This window comes from Macaca mulatta, chromosome 13, assembly GCF_049350105.2.
Source record: "Macaca mulatta isolate MMU2019108-1 chromosome 13, T2T-MMU8v2.0, whole genome shotgun sequence".
Classification (NCBI taxonomy): Eukaryota; Metazoa; Chordata; class Mammalia; order Primates; family Cercopithecidae; genus Macaca; species Macaca mulatta.
In genome coordinates this window covers 70,878,856-70,899,578 of record NC_133418.1, presented here as the reverse complement: position 1 = coordinate 70,899,578, position 20,723 = coordinate 70,878,856, and the positions used below count along the sequence as shown (strand labels likewise).

At 38.5% G+C, this 20,723-nt stretch overlaps 2 protein-coding genes across 20 annotated transcripts in view; one reads left to right on the top strand and one right to left on the bottom strand.

Moving 5' to 3' along the window:
* ASB3 (ankyrin repeat and SOCS box containing 3) overlaps window positions 1-20,723 on the bottom strand; it is a 126,868-nt gene that overhangs the window by 97,688 nt on the left and 8,457 nt on the right. For 10 of the 17 annotated variants that reach the window (XM_077958621.1, XM_077958626.1, XM_077958628.1 and 7 more), the window contains one exon: window positions 3,061-3,269. In XM_077958621.1, the coding sequence (XP_077814747.1) occupies window positions 3,061-3,269 (209 nt within the window). 17 annotated transcript variants of the gene reach the window in all.
* Window positions 5,458-12,948, top strand: CHAC2 (ChaC glutathione specific gamma-glutamylcyclotransferase 2). 3 transcript variants are annotated; one of them, NM_001194778.2, is given in 3 exon segments: window positions 5,458-5,667; window positions 9,518-9,553; window positions 11,756-12,476. In NM_001194778.2, coding segments are annotated over 3 exon segments (555 nt in total). In that variant the 5' UTR covers window positions 5,458-5,532; the 3' UTR covers window positions 12,140-12,476.

The window sequence follows — 20,723 nt, the reverse complement described above, 5'->3', positions numbered from 1 at the left end:
GAGTTTCTGGCCTGAGCTGGAACAATGGAATATTTCTATCTAACAGATGAAAAAACTAAACCACCTAGAGTTTAAAAATCCTGTCCAAAGTCACACCAATAAAATGGTAGAATCACTAGAATCCAGGTCCATCTGACCACAACTCTTAATCACTATGCTACAATGATTTGTCTAAGGAACAGCATCTGTTACTGTGCCCAGTATTAGTGCATATTTTCTTAGTTAACATGAACTAACAAAAAATACTATAAGCTAGGTCATTTATTAGGCAAATAAAAGTATTTGTTAGCTATATGCTTAATAATTATAAGATTTTAAGGGACTTTTAGTCAGCAAATGATTTATTATTGAATGGCATTAATTGTCAGTGAAGATCATTACTGCCCTCCAGGATGACAAGCTTCATAAAATTTCAATACCCATTACACCCAACCTCCAATACAGGAAAGAAGACAAGCAAATTTGTTATCTGTACTAATATGTTAAATAGAAAACTAAAATGAGATACATAAGAAATACAAAAATATGTATGCATATTAAACATCTATGTAATCTACACCACACTTGAATGCTCTTCTCCAATCTGAGTCAGAAGACCACGTATTGTACTCAGAATGGATTCCAAATCTAAATTGAACAGACAGTGAAGCAAAACTCTTCTAACCAGTTTAGGTATTTCCATTTTATTTGTGTAGGCCTACATACCTTCTTATTTTGGTGCACTAATTATCTTTTAGGAATCTGTGACAGTGCATTAATATTAGATAAACCTCAGGGAGGTAGGAAAATTATATAACAAAAGACAGCAGGTGTGGTGCATCACACCTGTAATCCCAGCACTTTGGGAAGCTGAGGCAGGAGGATCACTTGAGCCAAGAGTTTGAGACCAGCCTGGGCAACAAAGTGAGACAGTTAGCCAGGCACTGGTGGTGTGCACCTGTAGTCTCAGCTACTTGGGAGGCCGAGGCAGGAGAACTGCTTGAACTTGGGAGGTGGAGGTGGCAGTGAGCTGAGATCGCACCACTGCACTCCCACCTGGGCGACAGAGCAAGACTCCATCTCAGAAGAAAAGGAAATACAGTCGGCCTCTGTATCCATGGGTTTTGCACCTGCAGATTCGACCAACTGGGATGGAAGATAATAGCATCTGTGGGATGTGGAACCCCCAGATGCAAACGGCTGACTTTTCGTATCTGCGTATAAGACATTTTTCTATCTTCAGGACAGACTGCAGAACTTGAGGAGCATCCATGAATTTTGGTGTCCGTGGACATTTTGGAATCAAATCCCTGCGGATACAGAGGGACAACTGTAGAGATGAATTTAACAGCCAGTTCAAATGCCTTTAGCCAAAAGCATGCCCAACTTTACTCAGCAGATAAAGGAAAAAAATCTGTAACATAAACTATGCTATTCCGATATGAAGAAGAGACGTAACAGTATATTGGAAATGAGCTTTTTGCCTAGAAAAGGATATTCAAACTCACGTCTTTGTTACTACAAATAGTCTGGGAACTCAAGCTTTATAGTTTACTTCAAACAGATTCTGAAAACATATCTTAAGCATTTGAAATTAGAGGAATAATATCTATTTTTCCAGTATCTTCAAAAACTTAACTATAATAGACACTAGACACTTGAACATGTGATTTTAAAAACAATCATGACAGATTTCCTGCAGTACGATTTAGGGAGTTTAGCCTTACCATCTCTTACCTGTTAAGACAAAAAAAAAAAAAAAAAAAAAAAAAAAAACCCACCTACCACTACTAAAAACAATGTAAAGATTATTTCCTTTCCTGTCCAGGAGGTAACAAATTAGTAGTTCTGATGAGCTATGGACCCAGAAGTCTGTATTTTAAGCACCTATACCTGGTGATGATAAGTATGAAGGGAAGAGGGTCTGAATTTCCATGATCAATGAAATGTAAATGGTTCTCTGAGTGTTACAATGCAGAGTATTATAGTCAACCTCAGTTTAACTGAATGCTATAAATTCATTCAATTAAATGTTAGAAGCATGGTATGAGAGAGGGGCTTTAGAGTCAGAGAAATGGGTTCAAATCAAATACCCTAGTTTATTATGTAACCTTTTACAAGTCAACTTCTCTGAGCCTTGGTCTTTTCACCAATGAGGAGAATACTGCCTCTAACACCACTTTTATAAATATTAAAGAAGACAAACTTGAGCATGTGGCACAATGACTATTACAAAGCAATGCTCAATCCACCATCTGTTTTCTTCCTACCCCCTCTCTACTAAATGTCAGAATCTCGCCTTTAGTCAGTCCTCTTCACTCAGTAGCATGCTGGTTAACGTTTAACAACTAGCTGTCCAGGAAGAAGAAAACCCAGTTTATAGCACTGGTTTGTAGCACTGGCTTATTTCTGTGCTGTAAATACTCCTACCATGATAGACCGCAAGCGTGAAGTCACTGAATGCAGAGATGTAAAGAGATGTGCAGTAGCACACCATTATTCTCTATCCCATTTGTTTTATTATCTCTACTATGTTTTCTTTTCTTCATGACACTTTTACCTTTTTAAATTATCTTGTTTGTTTAGATATTTGTCATCTGTTTTCCTTGATAAGGAAAAGCATCAGGAAGGCAGGCATCTTGTCTCATGCTAAGTAGTTGTAAAAATTCCCACAAGTATTAAAAAGTGTTTAAAAAGAAAAAGACTAATTCAATCAAAACACATCCTCAATTTCAGTATGATTGCTCTTTCTGTTTGGTAAAGGAAGAAAGAATAAACATGACCAGTAACTACCAAATGCTTAAATTCAAACAGCAGACTACTTCTCCCATGTCACCTAGCTCGGTCAATAAAAAGAGGCCAGACAGAGGCACTTGCATATAAAATGTCCAACTAGAATATCATACGAATTGAATCCAAGGCAAGTAATCTTACTATCCTTAATAAATAAATTCAGGCAGTTATTTTATGACTATAGAAAGGGAAACAAATACTGCTGTTAATAAGTTATGTATTATAATTTTTTAATGTTTTATTAACCCAGCTTGTAAGCGAAGCCTCCATACCTTAAATTTACTTTACCTGCATTAATTAACATCTGCAAACATTCTACAGAGTTGTGATAAGCTGCTTCATGAATTGGCATCCATCCCCTGTTATCAGCAACATCGACACTTCGGCCCTTTTTGAGCAGTTTCCTTAAGACTTTAACATTGCCTTCCCTGGCAGCAAGTCCAACCGTAGAGCACGTGTCCGCATAAGCCTCTGTAAAATCCATTTGTTTGACCAGTCTACAAAACAAGGTAGAAGGATAATACTATAGTCAATAAAACAACACTTCACTCCTAGAGGTTAGCAGATCATGGTGGGCCTGTCTAGTATCTCTCACATGACTGCCAAAGAAGGGCCCACAATACAGAAAGTGACTACCACGCCACAGTCTCTGCTGGTGCCTAAACCAGGGAGTTTCTCCGTTTGGCAGATTAGAATTCCTTGGAATGTTCCTACTAAAAACATGAAGGGACTTTTAAGTGTTCTATCTTTCCTCCTCTGGAAATGTTTGAGCAGCAGGCTTCTGCTCCTGTTCATACCCCACCACAATGTACTCTTTGGTGCTCCATTGATGAGAGCACCTCTACTTAATCCCCAGTGTACACTACATTATGCAGAGATGACCATTCCACTACCAGCAATGCTCAGTCTCAATATATAGCCCTCTATAGGAAACAACTAAACCCAAAAAGTCCAGAAAAGCAGTGAAAGATAGGTGTCATTCTAGTCTTCCTGCACCTGCTGGTCCTTTCCAGAAGAGGTTAAACACTCAGGTTCTCTATGCTTGACCAAATAGTCGTACTGACTGAGCATATTGAAACCAACATAGAACACCATAAAGAGACGAGCCCCACTTTCCTACATAGCCCAGAAAATTCTTAACAGAGTTCTTGCCCGCATCATCATCTCCCTCCAATGCTCACTTCAAGTTCCCCTCCAGTCAGAGTCCAGTATAGCTCTCATGTGACTCTCTCGAAGACACAATTTCTTGTTAGTGACTCTATGAAGCAGTTTGGATATGGAATACATATTTGATTACATAACTATTGTTAATTTTCTTAGATGTGATAATGGCATTACAGTTATGAGGAGAATGTCCTTATTCTTTTTTTTTAGGGAACTTGTTCTAGGATGAATGTCCTTATTCTTATAAGATACATGTAGAGCATGTGGCAGTAAAACGTCGTAACACATGCAACTTACTTCAAATGTTTTCCATTTAAAAGTATAGAGTAAAAAGGAAGTAAAGCAACTGTGAAAAATGGTAATTATCGGATCTAGATGAAACGTATTGGTCATTACACTCTTTTTATCTAAGTTTTCTGTATATTCGAAATTTTTCAGAAAAGAAGGGTTAGCAAACATGTCAGGCAATTTGAAACTACAACTTAGAGAAAATAGGAAAAGACTTGTTTTTTGTTTGTTTGTTTGGTAGCTTCCTGCTGATTTCTTTATAAGAAAAGAAATAATACCCCTTGAATCTGAGTGTTTTAGCATTCAAAACCACAGTATAAAAATCTTCAAGAAAGAACAATCACTTGGTAAGGCTTCTGTTTTCACACACAGACACAGCCATGATAGTCCAAGCGAGTTTCCTAAACAATATTTTGCAGCAAGAGCTCTAACGAGCAGATCTTCAAAAAATTTTAGGATCCCTGACGCCTTGGAGAAACTCATGAAAGCTGTAGTTTCCCCTCAGAAAAGTGTACACCCCAAATTTTGTACACAAATTCGGCAGGTTCCCCAGCTCCTTTCCAAAGCCTTTACAGGGGCCCCAAGTTAAGAACATTTGCCTGCTCTTTTGTGAACAAGTCACTGATAATACTAAAGATGAATAAATTTGTGTAAAATTTAAATATATAAACAATTCCCATTGAAATGACACATACTCTTTCACAGGCGTAAACTTCTATTGTAAACTTCCCGCTTTTATTTGAAAGGCAAAAGACATTCTTTTGAGGACATAAAATCAAATATGGATTACATTCCTCCTGCTGCTGTTATATAGGCAAAAATCTAATTTCCAAAGCAGAGCAAAACGTGTTTCTAGGTGCTGCCTGCGGTGCTAGTACACCGCCTCCGTATCTCGACACCACGAGCGACGACTCCTGCCCTTTTCTCCTTCCTCGCCCCGGTTAGAAATAAGTCCAGTTCCAATTTCAGAGCCAAATAGTTCCAAAAAGCATTGTGGGTGTTGTAGTTTTCTGCACACGCGCACTAAAGGTAGGTTAGGGTGATTTACAGAGGCTGCAAAAGAATCCGTTGCTTACTACACCGAAGGTTAATGCCTCTTGACTCCCTAATCAAGGAAATAAAATAAAGCTGACTGAGACTCACTCGGAAAACCTTTCTGGATCCAAACTCCCAGTGCGCTTTGCGCCCCAAGTGGCCATCGCGCCTGCGCCCCGCGCAGCCGGTTACTCGCTTACCGGAGGCTGCAGTCTCCCGCGGCGCGGCGACAACTAGGGTTCACCGTCGCCGTGGCAGAGGAGCCGCGAAAAGATGTGGGTTTTTGGTTACGGGTCCCTGATCTGGAAGGTGGATTTCCCCTATCAGGACAAGCTGGTCGGATACATCACAAACTACAGCAGGCGCTTCTGGCAGGGCAGCACGGACCACCGCGGGGTCCCCGGCAAGGTGAGGCGCCGGCCAGCTCCCCACACTTACTGCCCCCGGACCCCCGCTCCCCAACTCCACACACAGCACTCACCCCCTAGGGAACCACACCTTAGCGCTTCATGGGGGCCAAGCACATGGCTTGGGGCAACACTTATTTCTGTAGATTTTCCCTGCCACCTGCCCGCCATCTCTAACCCAGCCCGGGCACTCCTTCCGAAGCTGCTTAAGATGCCGGTGGTTAGTTTCTAGAGGCGGCGAGAAGCGCGGGCACGGGCACACGAGCTCGCGCCAGGCTGAGTGCGGAGAGGGGAAAAAAAAATCCCACTGGCGGGAAGATGAATTTTCATGTCATTACATAGTTGAAATAGTAAAATCAAGTTGCAAATTCAGCTTTTTAGCAATTAAACTTGTTGGCATTTCTGCGTTCTAGCCGACTTTCATGGGTTTGCGATTAAACGTGCATGTTACTTCTAGGATTTCTTTACATCTTTCAAGTGTTTTATTTTCTGACACCTAGGATTACAGAACGAGTTTCCGAAATTTTCTCTAGTTATCGAGGAACTCACTTTGGTTTTCAGGTACTAGCGAAGTTAAATGAAGTTCTGGTTATATGAGTAACACAGTACCAAGCTCATTACTATATCCAGCATTATTTTAATGTTACTTTCTTGATGGATCTCATAATTATAATGTGAAATGTAAGTTATTTGATCCACTTTTCAGTCGGTCATACAAAGGCATTAATATATGTATAGAGAATTAGCAGCAGCTCACTGCTTATGCAAATCAGCTTTGTACTGGCTACAAAACAACTAACCCATAAAGAAAACTAAGATCGAGGTAACTAATAATTTGGAAATTGGTCAATGGAAATGGGAAAAGATCAAGGCTCTAAAGTAGTTTGCACCTGCTCATAAAAGAGTCGCGGGATTAAAATCACGAAAAGAAGCTGAGTTAGAAACCATTCTATCTCAACTACAATTGATCACTTAAGAACTTAGCTTTTAAGTAGACTATACTGGCCTATTGGGACATTGGACACAATGACCTGAAAAGAGGCAAATGGCTTAAGGTAAATGCACATTTATAGATCAACAGAAATGTCATGGCCAAAGTATCTCCAAGAATGTTCTAAAACAATATTCAAGACATTAAAGAATTAAGCTAAATAAAATGGCTTCTGAGTTGTCAGTTTTGGCTGGGCCCAGTGGCTATGCCTGTGATCTCAACACTTTGGAAGTTTGAGCCAGGAGAACTGCTTGAGGCCAGGAGTTTGAGAGTTCTCAGTTTTAATACGAATATTTAAAATTGCCATTCTGAAGAGAAAACCTTTAGCCCAGCCTCCAATTATAATGGCCAAGTATTAAATATTTATGTATGTGGTTATAACAACATACTTTAGTACTCTAGTCTTGACCAAAACGTACAGTGTATTACATAACACATTGAGATATGTATGCTGTCAGAACAGACTGATGATCAGAAATTGCCTAGTCAACACAACAGTCCGTGATTTTTTAAAAGGAGAAAGGAGCTGGGCCGGGCGCAGTGGTTCCCGCCTATAATCCCAGCACTTTAGGAGGCCGAGGCGGGTGGATCCCCTGAGGTCAGGAGTTCAAGACCAGCCTGACCAACATGGAGAAACCCCGTCTCTACTAAAAATACAAAATTAGCTGGGCGTGGTGGTGCATGCCGGTATCCCAGCTACTCTGGAGGCTGAGGCAGGAGAATTGCTTGTACCTGAGAGGCAGAGGTTGCGGTGAGCCGAGATTGCACCACTGCACTCCAGCCTGAGCAACAAGAGTGAAACTCTGTCTCAAAAAAAAAAAAGAGGAGCTAAAAAAAAAGGTGTATTTCTGATCACCTAAGACTCAGAATTCTAACTGCACTTAATACCATACTTAGTCCATAAGCTCTATTTATTTCATATGTTAGTTTGCATTCTGGAATGACAATATAAGCTACTGGAACCAAGAATCAAGAGTTCCTCTTCTCCATAGCACACAGTAGGTATTCATAAATAACTTCTAAGTAACTTTGAAATTGAAAATAATATGGTAATATCTACTTGACCTTCGCCAATATATGTATCCTCATTATAGCATTATCTTAAAAAGAAAACAAGTCAGAAATCTAAATGTCCAAGAACACAGGAATGTTTATAGTTCATCAATGACACAATATTATGCAACTATTAAAATGTATGAGAAGACTAACAAGGAAAATTAAATGAGAAATCATAATCCAAAATCCCATGTGTTCCATGATTACGAATTATCTATATGAACAGATAAAGACTAGAAGGAAATAGCAACAAAGATGACACAAATGCCTGTATGATTTAGGCTCACTATGTGCCAGACACTGGCCACACAAGTAGGTAAAATTGTGGCTTATGACTCAACATTCCCACGAATGATGTTAAGGTATCAGTACACATACAGCCTTTGGTACTCTATGGATGACTTTTATTTAAAAAAAAAAAAACTTGCAGGCACTGATATGTGTCACCTTTGTGCCTTAAATTACGGAACATTCCAAGTCTGAACTTTCTCTAAGGCTTTCCATTTATAAACAAAGACTGTTTTATCAGTCTTTGAAATGGGAAAACAAATAAAACTTGTTTTGGCTTCATAATATATCATTTCAACCTCAAGCTGAATAGTAAAAAGTGAAGGTTTCCATAATATTGTTAACTGACCTGTGTTACAACCAAAATGGGAAAATAAAATTGCCTAGAACACAAGTGATTGTTCCATATAAGAACTAAACGAATAGGCCAGTTCTAATACTGACCTTTCAGTAGGGCAAAGTAAAGTTCATTTATGAATGTAAAAGGAATGCCTACCTTGAAGCACCATTACCATATACAGAAAGGTAAGAACCCTTCATAACTCAGAAGTGTAAATCACTCAATCTCTCGCACTTAAAAACTCTTAATATCCCCTAGTAGCAGTGGTTCTTAAAGTATGAGCCCCAAAACAATTTCTGAAATCAGCGAGAAGTTGTTACAAATGCAAATTCTTAGACAGCTCCAGACCTACAGAATCAGAAACTCTGGATGTGTGGCCTAACAATGTGTTTCTCAAGCCCTCTAGGTCATTTTGATCTACACTAAAAGTTTGAAAGTCACTTCCCTATATATAGGAAAACACCCTTTATGTCATATATTTTTTTTCCCCTAATAAAACTATAGGCCGTGCGCAGTGGCTCATGCCTGTAATCCAAGCACTTTGTGAGGCCAAGGCGGGTGGATTACCTAAGGTCAGGAGTTCCATACCAGCCTGGCCAACATGGTGAAACCCCCCTCTCTACTAAAAATACAAAAATTAGCTGGACATGGTGGCGGGCACGTGTAATCCCAGCTACTCGGGAGGCTGATGTGAGAGAATCGCTTAAACCCAGGAGTTGGAGGTTGCAGTGAGCCGAGATTGCACCATTGCACTCCAGCTTGGGCTTGTTGAGCAAAACTACGTCTCAATAAATAAACAAATAAATCTATAACCTTCTTTTTTCCTAAGGGAAAAACCAGAATATTTATAATTACTGCTTCCATTTGCCTTTCATTTTAGATGACCTTTAGTTACTGGTATGTTTTCCAATATATCCATGTAAAGTGAATATAATATACCTAATATGTATAAATTGATGGAAATCTTTTAGAAATAAGGCCAACACAGTCTCTAGATGAGGTAGGTTCTCTTAATTCACTTTAGCTTTATCATAAAAAATAACTATGCTTAAGAAATAGTGCTTCTTATAAGCAAATATAGTTCAAATATTCCATGTCAAAAATGTTGCTAATACTCAGCTACTTAATGAACTTTATTAATTCAGAAAAAAAATTTGTTTACCTTTTTCAAAACAGCCTGGAAGAGTTGTGACTCTTGTTGAAGATCCTGCGGTATGGTATAAATATTCTTTTTGTGTAATTTTAATTTTATAAAATGTTGAGATGTTTCTCAGTTTCAATTTGATTAACAATCATTACAGACAATTTGAACTACCCTAAGTTTAGAATTCTCTGTATTTGTGGGTTTTTTCGTGTTTGTGAAAAATGAGGCCAGTAAGAAAAGTTAGAATGCAGAGTGCAAGGTAGACAACAATGTACAAACAAATGGCATGTAGTTTTCGTTTTTGTGGGGTTTTTGTTGTTGTTGTTGTTGTTGTTTGAGATGGAGTCTCGCTCTCTGTCGCCCAGGCTGGAGTGCAGTGGCGCTATCTCGGCTCACTGCAAGCTCCACCTCCGGGGTTCACGCCATTCTCCTGCCTCAGCCTCCCGAGTAGCTGGGACTACAGGCGCCCGCCACCTCGCCGGCTAATTTTTTGTATTTTTAGTAGAGACGGGGTTTCACCGTGTTAGCCAGGATGCTCTCAATCTCCTGACCTCGGGATTCGCCCGCTTCATCCTCCCAAAGTGCTGGGATTACAGGCGTGAGCCACCGCACCTGGTCGTGGGTTTTTTTAAAAAACAAGTGTATTAACTAAGAATTTTGTGGTCCCCTTTGACATTAATGGAAATATCCCCCCGACAGCCAGACCACCACCAATAATTAAATGGAACCCTTAAAAGCTCGCTTCACTTTTGCTACGAGTCTCATTTTCAGCAGAAATCTAAGTGAGGAATTATTTTCTTTATTACTTAATTGTATCAATAGCACTTGTGTGTTGTGTTTTGTGTTTTTGTTTTTTTAAGTTCAGGAGTACATGTACAGGATGTGCAGGTTTTTTACATTCGTAAACATGTGTCATGGGGGTTTATTGTACAGATGATTTAATCACCCAGGTACAAACATTAAGCCTAGTATCGATTAGTTATTTTTCTAGATCTTCTCCCTCCTCCCATCCTCCACCCTCCAGTAGACCCCAGTAGCACCTGTGATTTTAAAACTGGTTTGGAGCACCAGAAAGTTTTATTTAACCAACAACCTCAGTTTCTTAAATATTTTCAATCATTTTATTGGAGTACAGATTCAGAATTTTATATTGTGAAATTAAATGTTTAACTTTGGAAAGAACTTTAATGAACAAAAATCAAGCAGTTAGTAATGGAATATAAACAATGGTGTGGAATAGGAAATGCTTTCATAATTTATACTATGAAAAGCATTTATAAAAAAGACCTTCAAATTAGTAACTAATAACTCCTAATTAGTTAATAAACAAATGGCACTTTGTTTGTAGAATTTTTTAATAACCAAGTGAAAGCCTCGTATTTTTCATTTCAGTCCCATTATTTTTTAAAAAAGACCAAATTTAAAAAAATTTTAAGATAAAATATCTTGCTGTGCCTATGATACAAAGAAATTATTCACAATGGAGATTTTAAAGTGCTTATTTCCTTTATTGTTTAGTATGTTCTTCTGTGTACTTTAAGTGAAGAAAAACTGTATTGACTGTTTTTTTGTTTGTTTGTTTGTTTTTTGAGACAGTCTCACTCCATCACCCAGGCTGGAGTTCAGTGGCGCGATCTCAGCTCACTGCCGCCTCTGCCACGGGGTTCAAGCCATCCTCCTGCCTCGGCCTCCCAAGTAGCTGGGATTACAAGTGCCTGCCACCACGCCTAATTTTTGTATTTTTAGTAAAGACGGGATTTCACCATCTTGGCCAAGCTGGTCTTGCACTCTTGACCTCGGGATCCACCCGCCTAGGCCCCCAAAGTGCTGGTATTACAGGCGTGAGCCCTACCGGCCCACTTTTAGGAATATACAAGATATGGCCAGGCATAGTGGCTGATGCCTGTAATCCCAGCACATTGGGAGGCCAAGGCAGGCAGATCACTTGAGGTCAGGAGTTCGAGCCCAGCCTGGCCAACATGACAAAACCCCTTCTCTACTAAAAATACAAAAATTAGCTGGGCATGGTGGTGCATTCCTGTAATCCCAGTCACTGGGGAGGCTGAGGCAGGGGAATTGCTTGAACCTGGGAGGCGGAGGTTGCAGTGAGCCAAGATCATGCCACTACACCACAGCCTGGGCAACAGACAAGACTTCATCTCAAAAACAAACAGAAAAGAATATATGAGATACTTCTTAGATCACAACCTATCTTCATTTATTTTAATTAGCCTTATAAATACTAGTGTATTCTTTTCATTTTTCAACAGGGATGTGTATGGGGTGTTGCTTACAGATTGCCAGTAGGAAAGGAAGACGAAGTAAAAGCATACCTTGACTTCAGAGAGAAAGGAGGCTACAGAACCACAACAGTCATTTTTTATCCAAAAGATCCCACAACAAAACCATTCAGTGTATTGCTATATATTGGAACATGTGATAATCCTGATTATCTTGGTCCTGCACCTCTGGAAGACATTGCTGAACAAATTTTTAATGCAGCTGGTCCAAGTGGAAGAAATACAGAATATCTTTTTGAACTTGCAAATTCTATTAGGAACCTTGTGCCAGAAGAAGCAGATGAGCATCTTTTCGCTTTGGAAAAATTGGTAAAGGAACGTTTAGAAGGGAAACAGAACCTCAATTGCATATAAAGAACTAATCATTGACTTTTCTAAACAAGCAGAGCTTTTAGTCTTCGGAGAATTATCTTCAGTGCACGATGGCAATATGATTTGGAAATATGTTTACTTAAAGATCTTATTTTTAATGTAGTCAGGGTATTATCTAAACTTGTATTTTAACTGTCCTAAAACACATATATTCAAAAGAATGGGATACAGTGAAAGAAAAATTCAAATTTTAATAACATAAAGATTTCCTAACTTTATGCTATTGAACACTTACTCATTAGAAGTGAGTTATTTAGAAAAATACAGTGAAGGACTCAGTTCAGTCTTTTTTTTATCAGAGTAACAATAATCCTGTTTCATATCCCAATACTATGTTGAAGTTCTAAAGAATTAAACCAAAAGTCCAATAAATATAAAGTTATGCCTTCAATATATTCATATACAATTCTGTAACCATGGTTTAAAATATACAAGCTTAAAATAACGTGACTAGAAATACACAATAATATGAACAGTATTTCAGCCTTAATTGTGAATTTCCTTGTTATTCAGGTATTAAATGAAACCCTTTCAGTTTTAAGCCAAAAATTGGCTTTTTTTAAATATAAAAATTTCCTTGGAAGTATAATGTACTGTACCTCTTCTTTTTAAAATAAAGGCATTTTACTATATGGAAGGTAAAAAGCATAAATTACATTATACAAATCGTGATCACTAATCATGTGGTCTGTCACTCACTTTGTATTAATCTTATACCAAAACTGAAAAAGATGGGCTTTCTGATAATACAAATTAATGGCATATATAATGAAAATTTAGTTTTTAAAATAGCTTTCGGAATTCTTTCTCTCTCTCTCTGTGTCACTCTCTCAATGTGTGTGTGTGTGTGTGTGTGTGTGTGTGTGTGTGTGTGTGTATTTTTTTTTTTCTTTGCAGCCTGCAGTCTGGCCATCCCACAGGCTGGACAGTGTAACCTCTGGCAGAAGCCAAGAACAGGCACCTCCTGGAATTATAATTTTGTTTTGTTTTTTGAGACCAAGTATCGCTCTGTTGCCTAGGCTGGAGTGCAGTGGTGCCAATCTCGGCTCACTGCAGCCTCCACCTCCCAGGTTCAAGGGATTCTCCTGCCTCAGCCTCCCGGGTAGCTGGGATTACAGGCACGTGCCACCACACCCAGCTAATTATATTTTTAGTAGAGACAGGGTTTCACTACGTTGGCCAAGCTGGTCTCGAACTTCTAACCTCAGGTGATCTACCCACCTCAACCTCCCAAAGTGCTAGGATTACAGGTGTGAGCCACCATGCCCAGCCTATAATTTTTTATTTGTATAAATTTATGGCCTACAAGTGCCATTTTGTTACATGCATAGATTGTATTTTTTTAAGAAGTGGCATTACCTGATTATTTGTACGTAACTTTTTTTTTCTTTATCTTGTCACCTAAAGAAGAGTATCAATTGGGTGTATGCTGCTACTCAACTAGGAAACAAATTATTAACTCACATAGAATTAACTTTGATTCAAACTATTCAGGTTATTCCTGATTATAGGTTATTTCTTTCTCAATAGGACATATAATCGCTCTAGAATCTTTCACCATAAAAACTTCAGTATAAAACTAAATGTAATATGATACTTACTAAAAGCTCCTTAAACCCAGTCATGATTAATAATTAGTACAGAAGTTTTTCACATAAAACTGTCCTACATGTCCTTTTCATGTTTTCCTGTTTAATATCTTAGTAATTTACTCAGCTACATAACTACTTTAAATATCTTCCAACATTTTAAATATTAGCTTTCCAGAAGGCATTTCACTTGTCCTGTAAAACAGAAAGGGTGATAAATTTATTAATGAATATCTCATAAGGATGTGCTAGGCACTTTACATACGGAGCCATATGTCCTCATTTTTTGGATAATTCCTCTATTGCACTCAGTTATGCATCTAACATGGCTAAAATCCAGGTTGCTCTGACTTTGGAGCACAGGATTCTTCTATGACATGTTTTTAAAAACCCATATGAACTTAACTTTTCTTACTACCCTGCTTGCTTTTTCAGAAAGTAAACAAGATTAATGATTAAACCAGATTAATGATTAATTTCATGTGTATAATGAAATAGTAACTGGTTACATAAAGATGTTTGAGTTAATTTTGACAGATGTGTATATATTGCCACAAATATAATGAGCCTATCTAAGATTGACATGCTCAGAATCATGTTAGTCAACGCAGAGATCTAGTTTTTCATTTTACAAAGTCCAAAGGAGTATGTGACTCCCTAAAGTCAATACCACTTAATAACTAGCTTACAAAATATCAAGAGGGAGGGATTACTTTGGGATCCCCATTTATACATCTTTCTAGGTTTTCCATTAGAAGTTAAACTAGAAGATTTGTGAATATACATGTGGTATACCATCATCACTTACAGGGAGATTGTGTTCTAACAGCCCAGGGAAGGGATATTCATTTTCATTAGGATGGGGAGAAACCTGACTGAAATGGAGAAGTTAAATTCCATTATCAGAAGCTGGGGTTTGCAGCCTCCAAGCTAGGAAGAAACAGAACTCTGGTGCCAAATTACTTATGTATTTTCGTTTTCTTAGCAAAGCTCAAGTCTCTCTTTACAGCCCTTGGATCTCACTTTCAAAACATTTTCTCTCCTTCTGCCCTAATTACATGTAACACAAAACTCAGATTCTCACTCCTCAGAGTAGAAATATTAGGGAGGTGTTCAGTTTTAGAAATTCAAGAGAAGTGTGTGAACCCTACATTTAGAAAAGAAACTAAAATTTCCTTTTAAATCTCAACTTTTAAATTTTTAGAAGTTGGTCTTTGTACTCCTATACTATTATAATACTTTTCCTCACTCCCAAACAATACATTCACAAGAACTGTAAGCATCTAGATGCCACTATCTCCATATGTAAAGTTATCATTTAGGGAAACAAAGATTATGATGATGTCAACTCTGAATATTTAAAAGCATGAACATGACTCATTTCATTATGACTGACTTTAAAAGTTTGACCATTGTCTATTAATACGTATTCATCTTAAATGGCAAAATTTTTAATTTTCTAATCAAGTACCTGAAATGTATATTATTATACATCTTTAAAGTGCCTATTTACTTATAATATATGTAAAACATTATACAATGACTGACATACTTAATAAATATTATTTCAAATATATCACATATTCACATATTCAGAGTATCATGGGTTCAGTATCTCTTCAAGACTCCTAATGATTACAATCATGCCAGAACCATATTTGGTCTATTAGATATTTTTCAAACATTTTCCAGTCAACATTTCATTATATTAGATTTCTCTTTTCCATAGATACATCTTATTTTTAAATTACAAATTCAGAGAATACTCTCTCAATGAGTAAGTACATATCCTTACATCCTGGGTAGTTGTGAATATCAATGTAAGCATCATATTTGTAATTTACCATCTCTGGTTCTTTCTTTCCAGGCAATTAGATGATAAATGTGCTTTAAAATTCTCTTTCATCATATCACATTAAAACTTACCTATCAAATGTTCCTGTTATGCCTATCTTTTTTCAGGAAAAATACTGACTGCATTCTCTAGTAATTTATTCAGCTTTTAGCAATCTATTTTTATGGATTTCTAAAACCTTGAATTTGGCCAGTGTAGTGGCTCACACCTGTAATCATAGTATTTTGGGATGCTGCGAAGGGAGGATCACTTCAGGCTAGGAACTAGAGACCAGCCAGAGCAACGGAACAGCACCCTGTCTCTATAAAAAATTTAAAAATTAGCCAGGTGTAGTGGCATGCACCTGTAGGCCCAGCTACTCAAAAGGCTGAGGCAGGAGTATTGCCTGAACCCAGGAGTTCGAGGCTGCAGTGAGCCATGATCACACCACTGCAGTCCAGGCTGGGCAACAGAGCAAGATCCTGTCTCAAAAAACAAAAATAAAACCTTGAATTCACTCTAAGCATATATTACAGACTCAAAGATTTTGTAATCCTGTGGCTACTATGGCAAAGAATTTTAACTCTTCCTAAGACAACTACAGTACTAAAATTTTTATTCTGTATGTCAAATTTATACGACGAAAATTAGCTTTATTGGATTTCAGGGGTTTTTTCAGTTCATTTTACCTTTCTAAAATAGTATATTTCAATTTCATTTTCTTGTTTTACTTAATTGTACTGAGCCTCCTTCTCTTTATAAATGGTTCACCCACACATGTATACACACTGTAACTGGAAAAACCACCACTAATCCTACAGTTTCTTGTGTTCTTCCAGCTTTCTTATTCTTCACAGAAATTTTTTAACTACACAGTGCTTCACTTCCTTATCAACTCATCTTAATGCCTTTCCAATTCAACTTTACTCTGCCAAACCACTCAATCATTGTAGTATCAAGTCTCCAATGACCACTTCCTCACTGAACCCAAAGATTTCAATTTTCAGGCTACTCTGGTGCATCAGACACTAGTGATCAAGCATCCCATGTCACTAAAGCCAAAGACAAAAACATTTCATTGTGCTTCCAATTACAACTCATACACTATTCTTCATCAGATACACAAACTCATCAAATCTTAGGCTTCAATTTTACTTGGACAGCTTCCAATCTCCAGCCTACTCTTTCAACCTCTTCATATGTCTGTTACATGAAGGCATCTCCAGTTGTGCTACACAAGCATGGAAACTTACTGTACTAAAGCCAGTACTCATCTCCTTTCCCAACTAGAAAATTTGGTCCCACATTACCTCCCTGCACATAATACACATTAAATGTTGAACATACTTAGTACAGGAAAAAAACAAACAGGTTTATGATACTCGCATCAATTTATATGCTTTTGGAGAAAATAGATGGTATTTTCACAATATATACAAAATGTGTTTGTGCTTTTTTAATATTAAATTTTACCCTTTGTTTTGCTAAAAACAATATATATAATATTTTTTAAAAAGTATAAGCAATCTTGGCTGGGTGTGGTGGCTCACGCCTGTAATCTCAGCACTTTGGGAGACCAAGGCGGGTGGCTCACCTGAGGTCTGGAGTTCGAGACCAGCCTGACCAATATGGTGAAACCCCATCTCTACTAAAAATACAAAAAAATTAGCCAGGCATGGTGGTGGGCACCTGAAGTCCCAAATTAAGAGGCTAAGTCAGGATAATTGCTTGAACCCAGGAGGAAGAGATTGCAGTGAGCCAAGATTGCGCCACTGCATTCCAGTCTGGGCAACAGAGTGGGATTCTTGTCTCAAAAAAAGAAAGTGTAAGCAATCTTTAATTGGAAGGCAATTAGGCTAAGATAGGTTCCTATCTAAGCAAACTGAAGCCCAATGTAAATAGTAAAACAAAACTTAATCTTTGCTTTTTATTTTTAAATTATCAACTGACTATAGTTTCATATTTATGGGGTACAAAGTAATGATTTATGAATACAATATGGAATAATTAAATCAATCTAATTAACATATCCATCACCTCAAATATTTATTTTTTATAGTGAAAACTGTTGAAATTTACTCTTAGCAAGTATAAAGTGTACATTATTAGTCACTATATTCCCCATACTGTGCAACATATCTCAAAGAAAAAAATTCCTCCCATTTGACTTTCATCTCCCCCTTCCCCCATGCCCTCCCCCTACCCCTGGTAACCACTGTTCTACTCTGTTTCTTTTAGTTCAACAGTTTTAGATTAAATATATAAGTAAGCACATACGGTGTTTATCTGCCTGTACTTGGCTTATCTCATTTTGCTTCAAGTTCTCCAATCCACCCATGTTGTCACAAATGACAAAGTTTCTTTCATTTTTAAGGCTGAATAGTACTCCACAGAGTATGTATACCACATATTTCTTTATCCATTCATCTGTCAAAGGACGTTAGGTTGATTCCATGTCTTGGCTATCGGGATTAATGCTGCAATGAACATGGGAATGCAGATATCTCTTCAACATATTGATTTCCAATCTTTTAGGTAAATACCCAGAAGTTGGATTGCTGGATCATATGGTAATTCTATTTTTAGGTTTTTGAGGAACCTCCATTGTTTTCCATAATGGCTGTACTAATTTACATTGCCATTAACAGTGTACAAAGTTTCCCCTTTCTCCACATCGTCACCTACACTTATCTTTCATCTGTTTGATAACAGTCATTCTGACACATATTGGGGTGACATCTCATTGTGGTTTTAATTTGCATTTCCCTGATGATTAGTAATGTTGAGCATCTTTTCATATATCTGTTGGCCATTTGTATGTCTTCTTTTGAGAAATATCTATACAAGTTCCTTGCCCATTTTTTAATTGGATTATTTGTATTCTTTCTATAGAGTTATTTGAGTTCCTTTTATATTCTGAATTTTAACCCCTTATCACATGTATGGCTTGCAAATATTTCCTCCCAATCCATAGGATGTCACAACTTAATTTTAATCAGAAATCAACAACTATTCTCTAACGAGCAACTTTCTGCCAGATTGTACCCAAATAAGACAAACAAGTAGCTATGACAATCAAGTAATTTTATTTTTCTTTTCAGACAGGGTCTTGCTCTGTTGCCCGGGCTGGAGTGCAGTGGCACAATTACAGCTCACTGCAGCCTCAACCTCCCAGGCTCAAGCAATCCTCCCACCTCAGCCTCCCAAGTAGCTGGGACTACTGGCATGTGCCACCATGCCTGGCTAATTTTTGCATTAGAGATGGAGTTTCACCATGTTGCCCAGGCTGGTCTTGAACTCCTGAGCTCAAGTGATCCGCCTACCTCAGCTTCCCAAAATGCTGGGATTACAGGTGTAAGCCACCATGCCCAATCCAATCAAGTAATTTCTTTACTTTGCTTCCATATTCAGCCTGCAAAGGTCTGCTGCTTACACTATTAAAACAGAGCTCCCTGAATTTCTTCTAGTTTTGGGTGCTGCCTCATTCATTAATCCTTTAACACACAAATTCTGTCTTCAGACAAAATTCATTTTGTGTAAAGTTCTTCTTTTAACAAAGTCAAAACGAAGTTACCAAGGAAGCCCTGAAGCCTTTTTGTGATAAGGCTTAAAAGGTTACATGATAGTAAAAGGTTACATGCTGAAAGATTCTCAACTAAAGAGCCTTATCATACACACGTCAAGAGCCAGAGTTTCTTACATATTCTTCTTGTTTCCAATCTCTTTTCCTCTTTCCAATACATGCTCTACTCTGCACTCATAATTACTTTCCTAAAATACGGAACTAAGGTCAGTAATCAAAAATCCCTTCCTACTGCATATAAAATAAATTCAAATCCTTTAATCTGGCATTCAACTATTTACAATCTCGTCAATCTGGTGGTGTCAGTGTATTTGTCAAATTTCACTTCCCACTGATGTACTCCCCTGCCCCTCGTGCTCCAATCACACCACCCTCCTCATTCCTTAAGACCTAGCTCAAATGGGAGAACTAATGATAGGTGGCAAGCAATGACTATGCACTGAGACCAAAATAAATAAGACAGTCCCCAGCTATCAAGAATCATATTTGGTGGAGAAACAAACAAGGCTGGGCACAGTGGCTCGCGCCTGTAATCCCAGCACTTTGGGAGGCCGAGACGGGCGGATCACGAGGTCAGGAGATTGAGACCATCCTTGCTATCACAGTGAAACCCCATCTCTACTAAAAACACAAAAAATTAGCCGGGCGTGGTGGCGGGTGCCTGTAGTCCCAGCTACTCGGGAGGCTGAGGCAGGAGAATGGCGTGAACCCGGGAGGCGGAGCTTGCAGTGAGCCAAGATCGCACCACTGCACTCCAGCCTGGGCAACAAAGCGAGAATCTCCATCTCAAAAAAACAAACAAACAAATCTATGTTATTTAATATAAAAGATGTGATATAAAATACAAGCAGAGGGATGGGTATGGTGCTCGTGCCTGTAATATCAGCAATTTGGGAGGCCAAAGCAAGGGAATCACTTGAAGTCAGTAGTTTGAGACCAGCCTGGGCAATACAGTGAGACGACGTCTCTACAAAAATGTAAAAATTAGCTGGGCAGCCGGGCGCGGTAGCTCACGCCTGTAATCCCAGCACTTTGGGAGGCCGAGACGGGCGGATCACAAGGTCAGGAGATCGAGACCATCCTGGCTAACAAGGTGAAACCCCATCTCTACTAAAAAATACAAAAGCTAGCCGGGCGAGGTGGCAGGCGCCTGTAGTCCCAGCTACTCGGGAGGCTGAGGCAGGAGAATGGCGTAAACCCGGGAGGCGGAGCTTGCAGTGAGCTGAGATCCGGCCACTGCACCCCAGCCTGGGCGACAGAGCGAGACTCCGTCTCAAAAAAAAAAAAAAATTAGCTGGGCATAGTGGTACATGTCTGCAGTCCTAGCTACTCTGGAGAATAAAGCAGAAGGATTTCTTGAGCCCAGAAGTTCAAGAGTGCAGTGAGCTATCATAATGCCGCTGCATTTTAGCCTGAGCAACACTGTTGCGGGAAGTCAGGGACCCCAAAGGGAGGGACCGGCTGAAGCCATGGCAGAAGAACATAATTGTGAAGATTTCATGGACATTTATTAGTTCCCCAAAGTAATATTTTTATAATTTCTTACGCCTGTCTTTACTG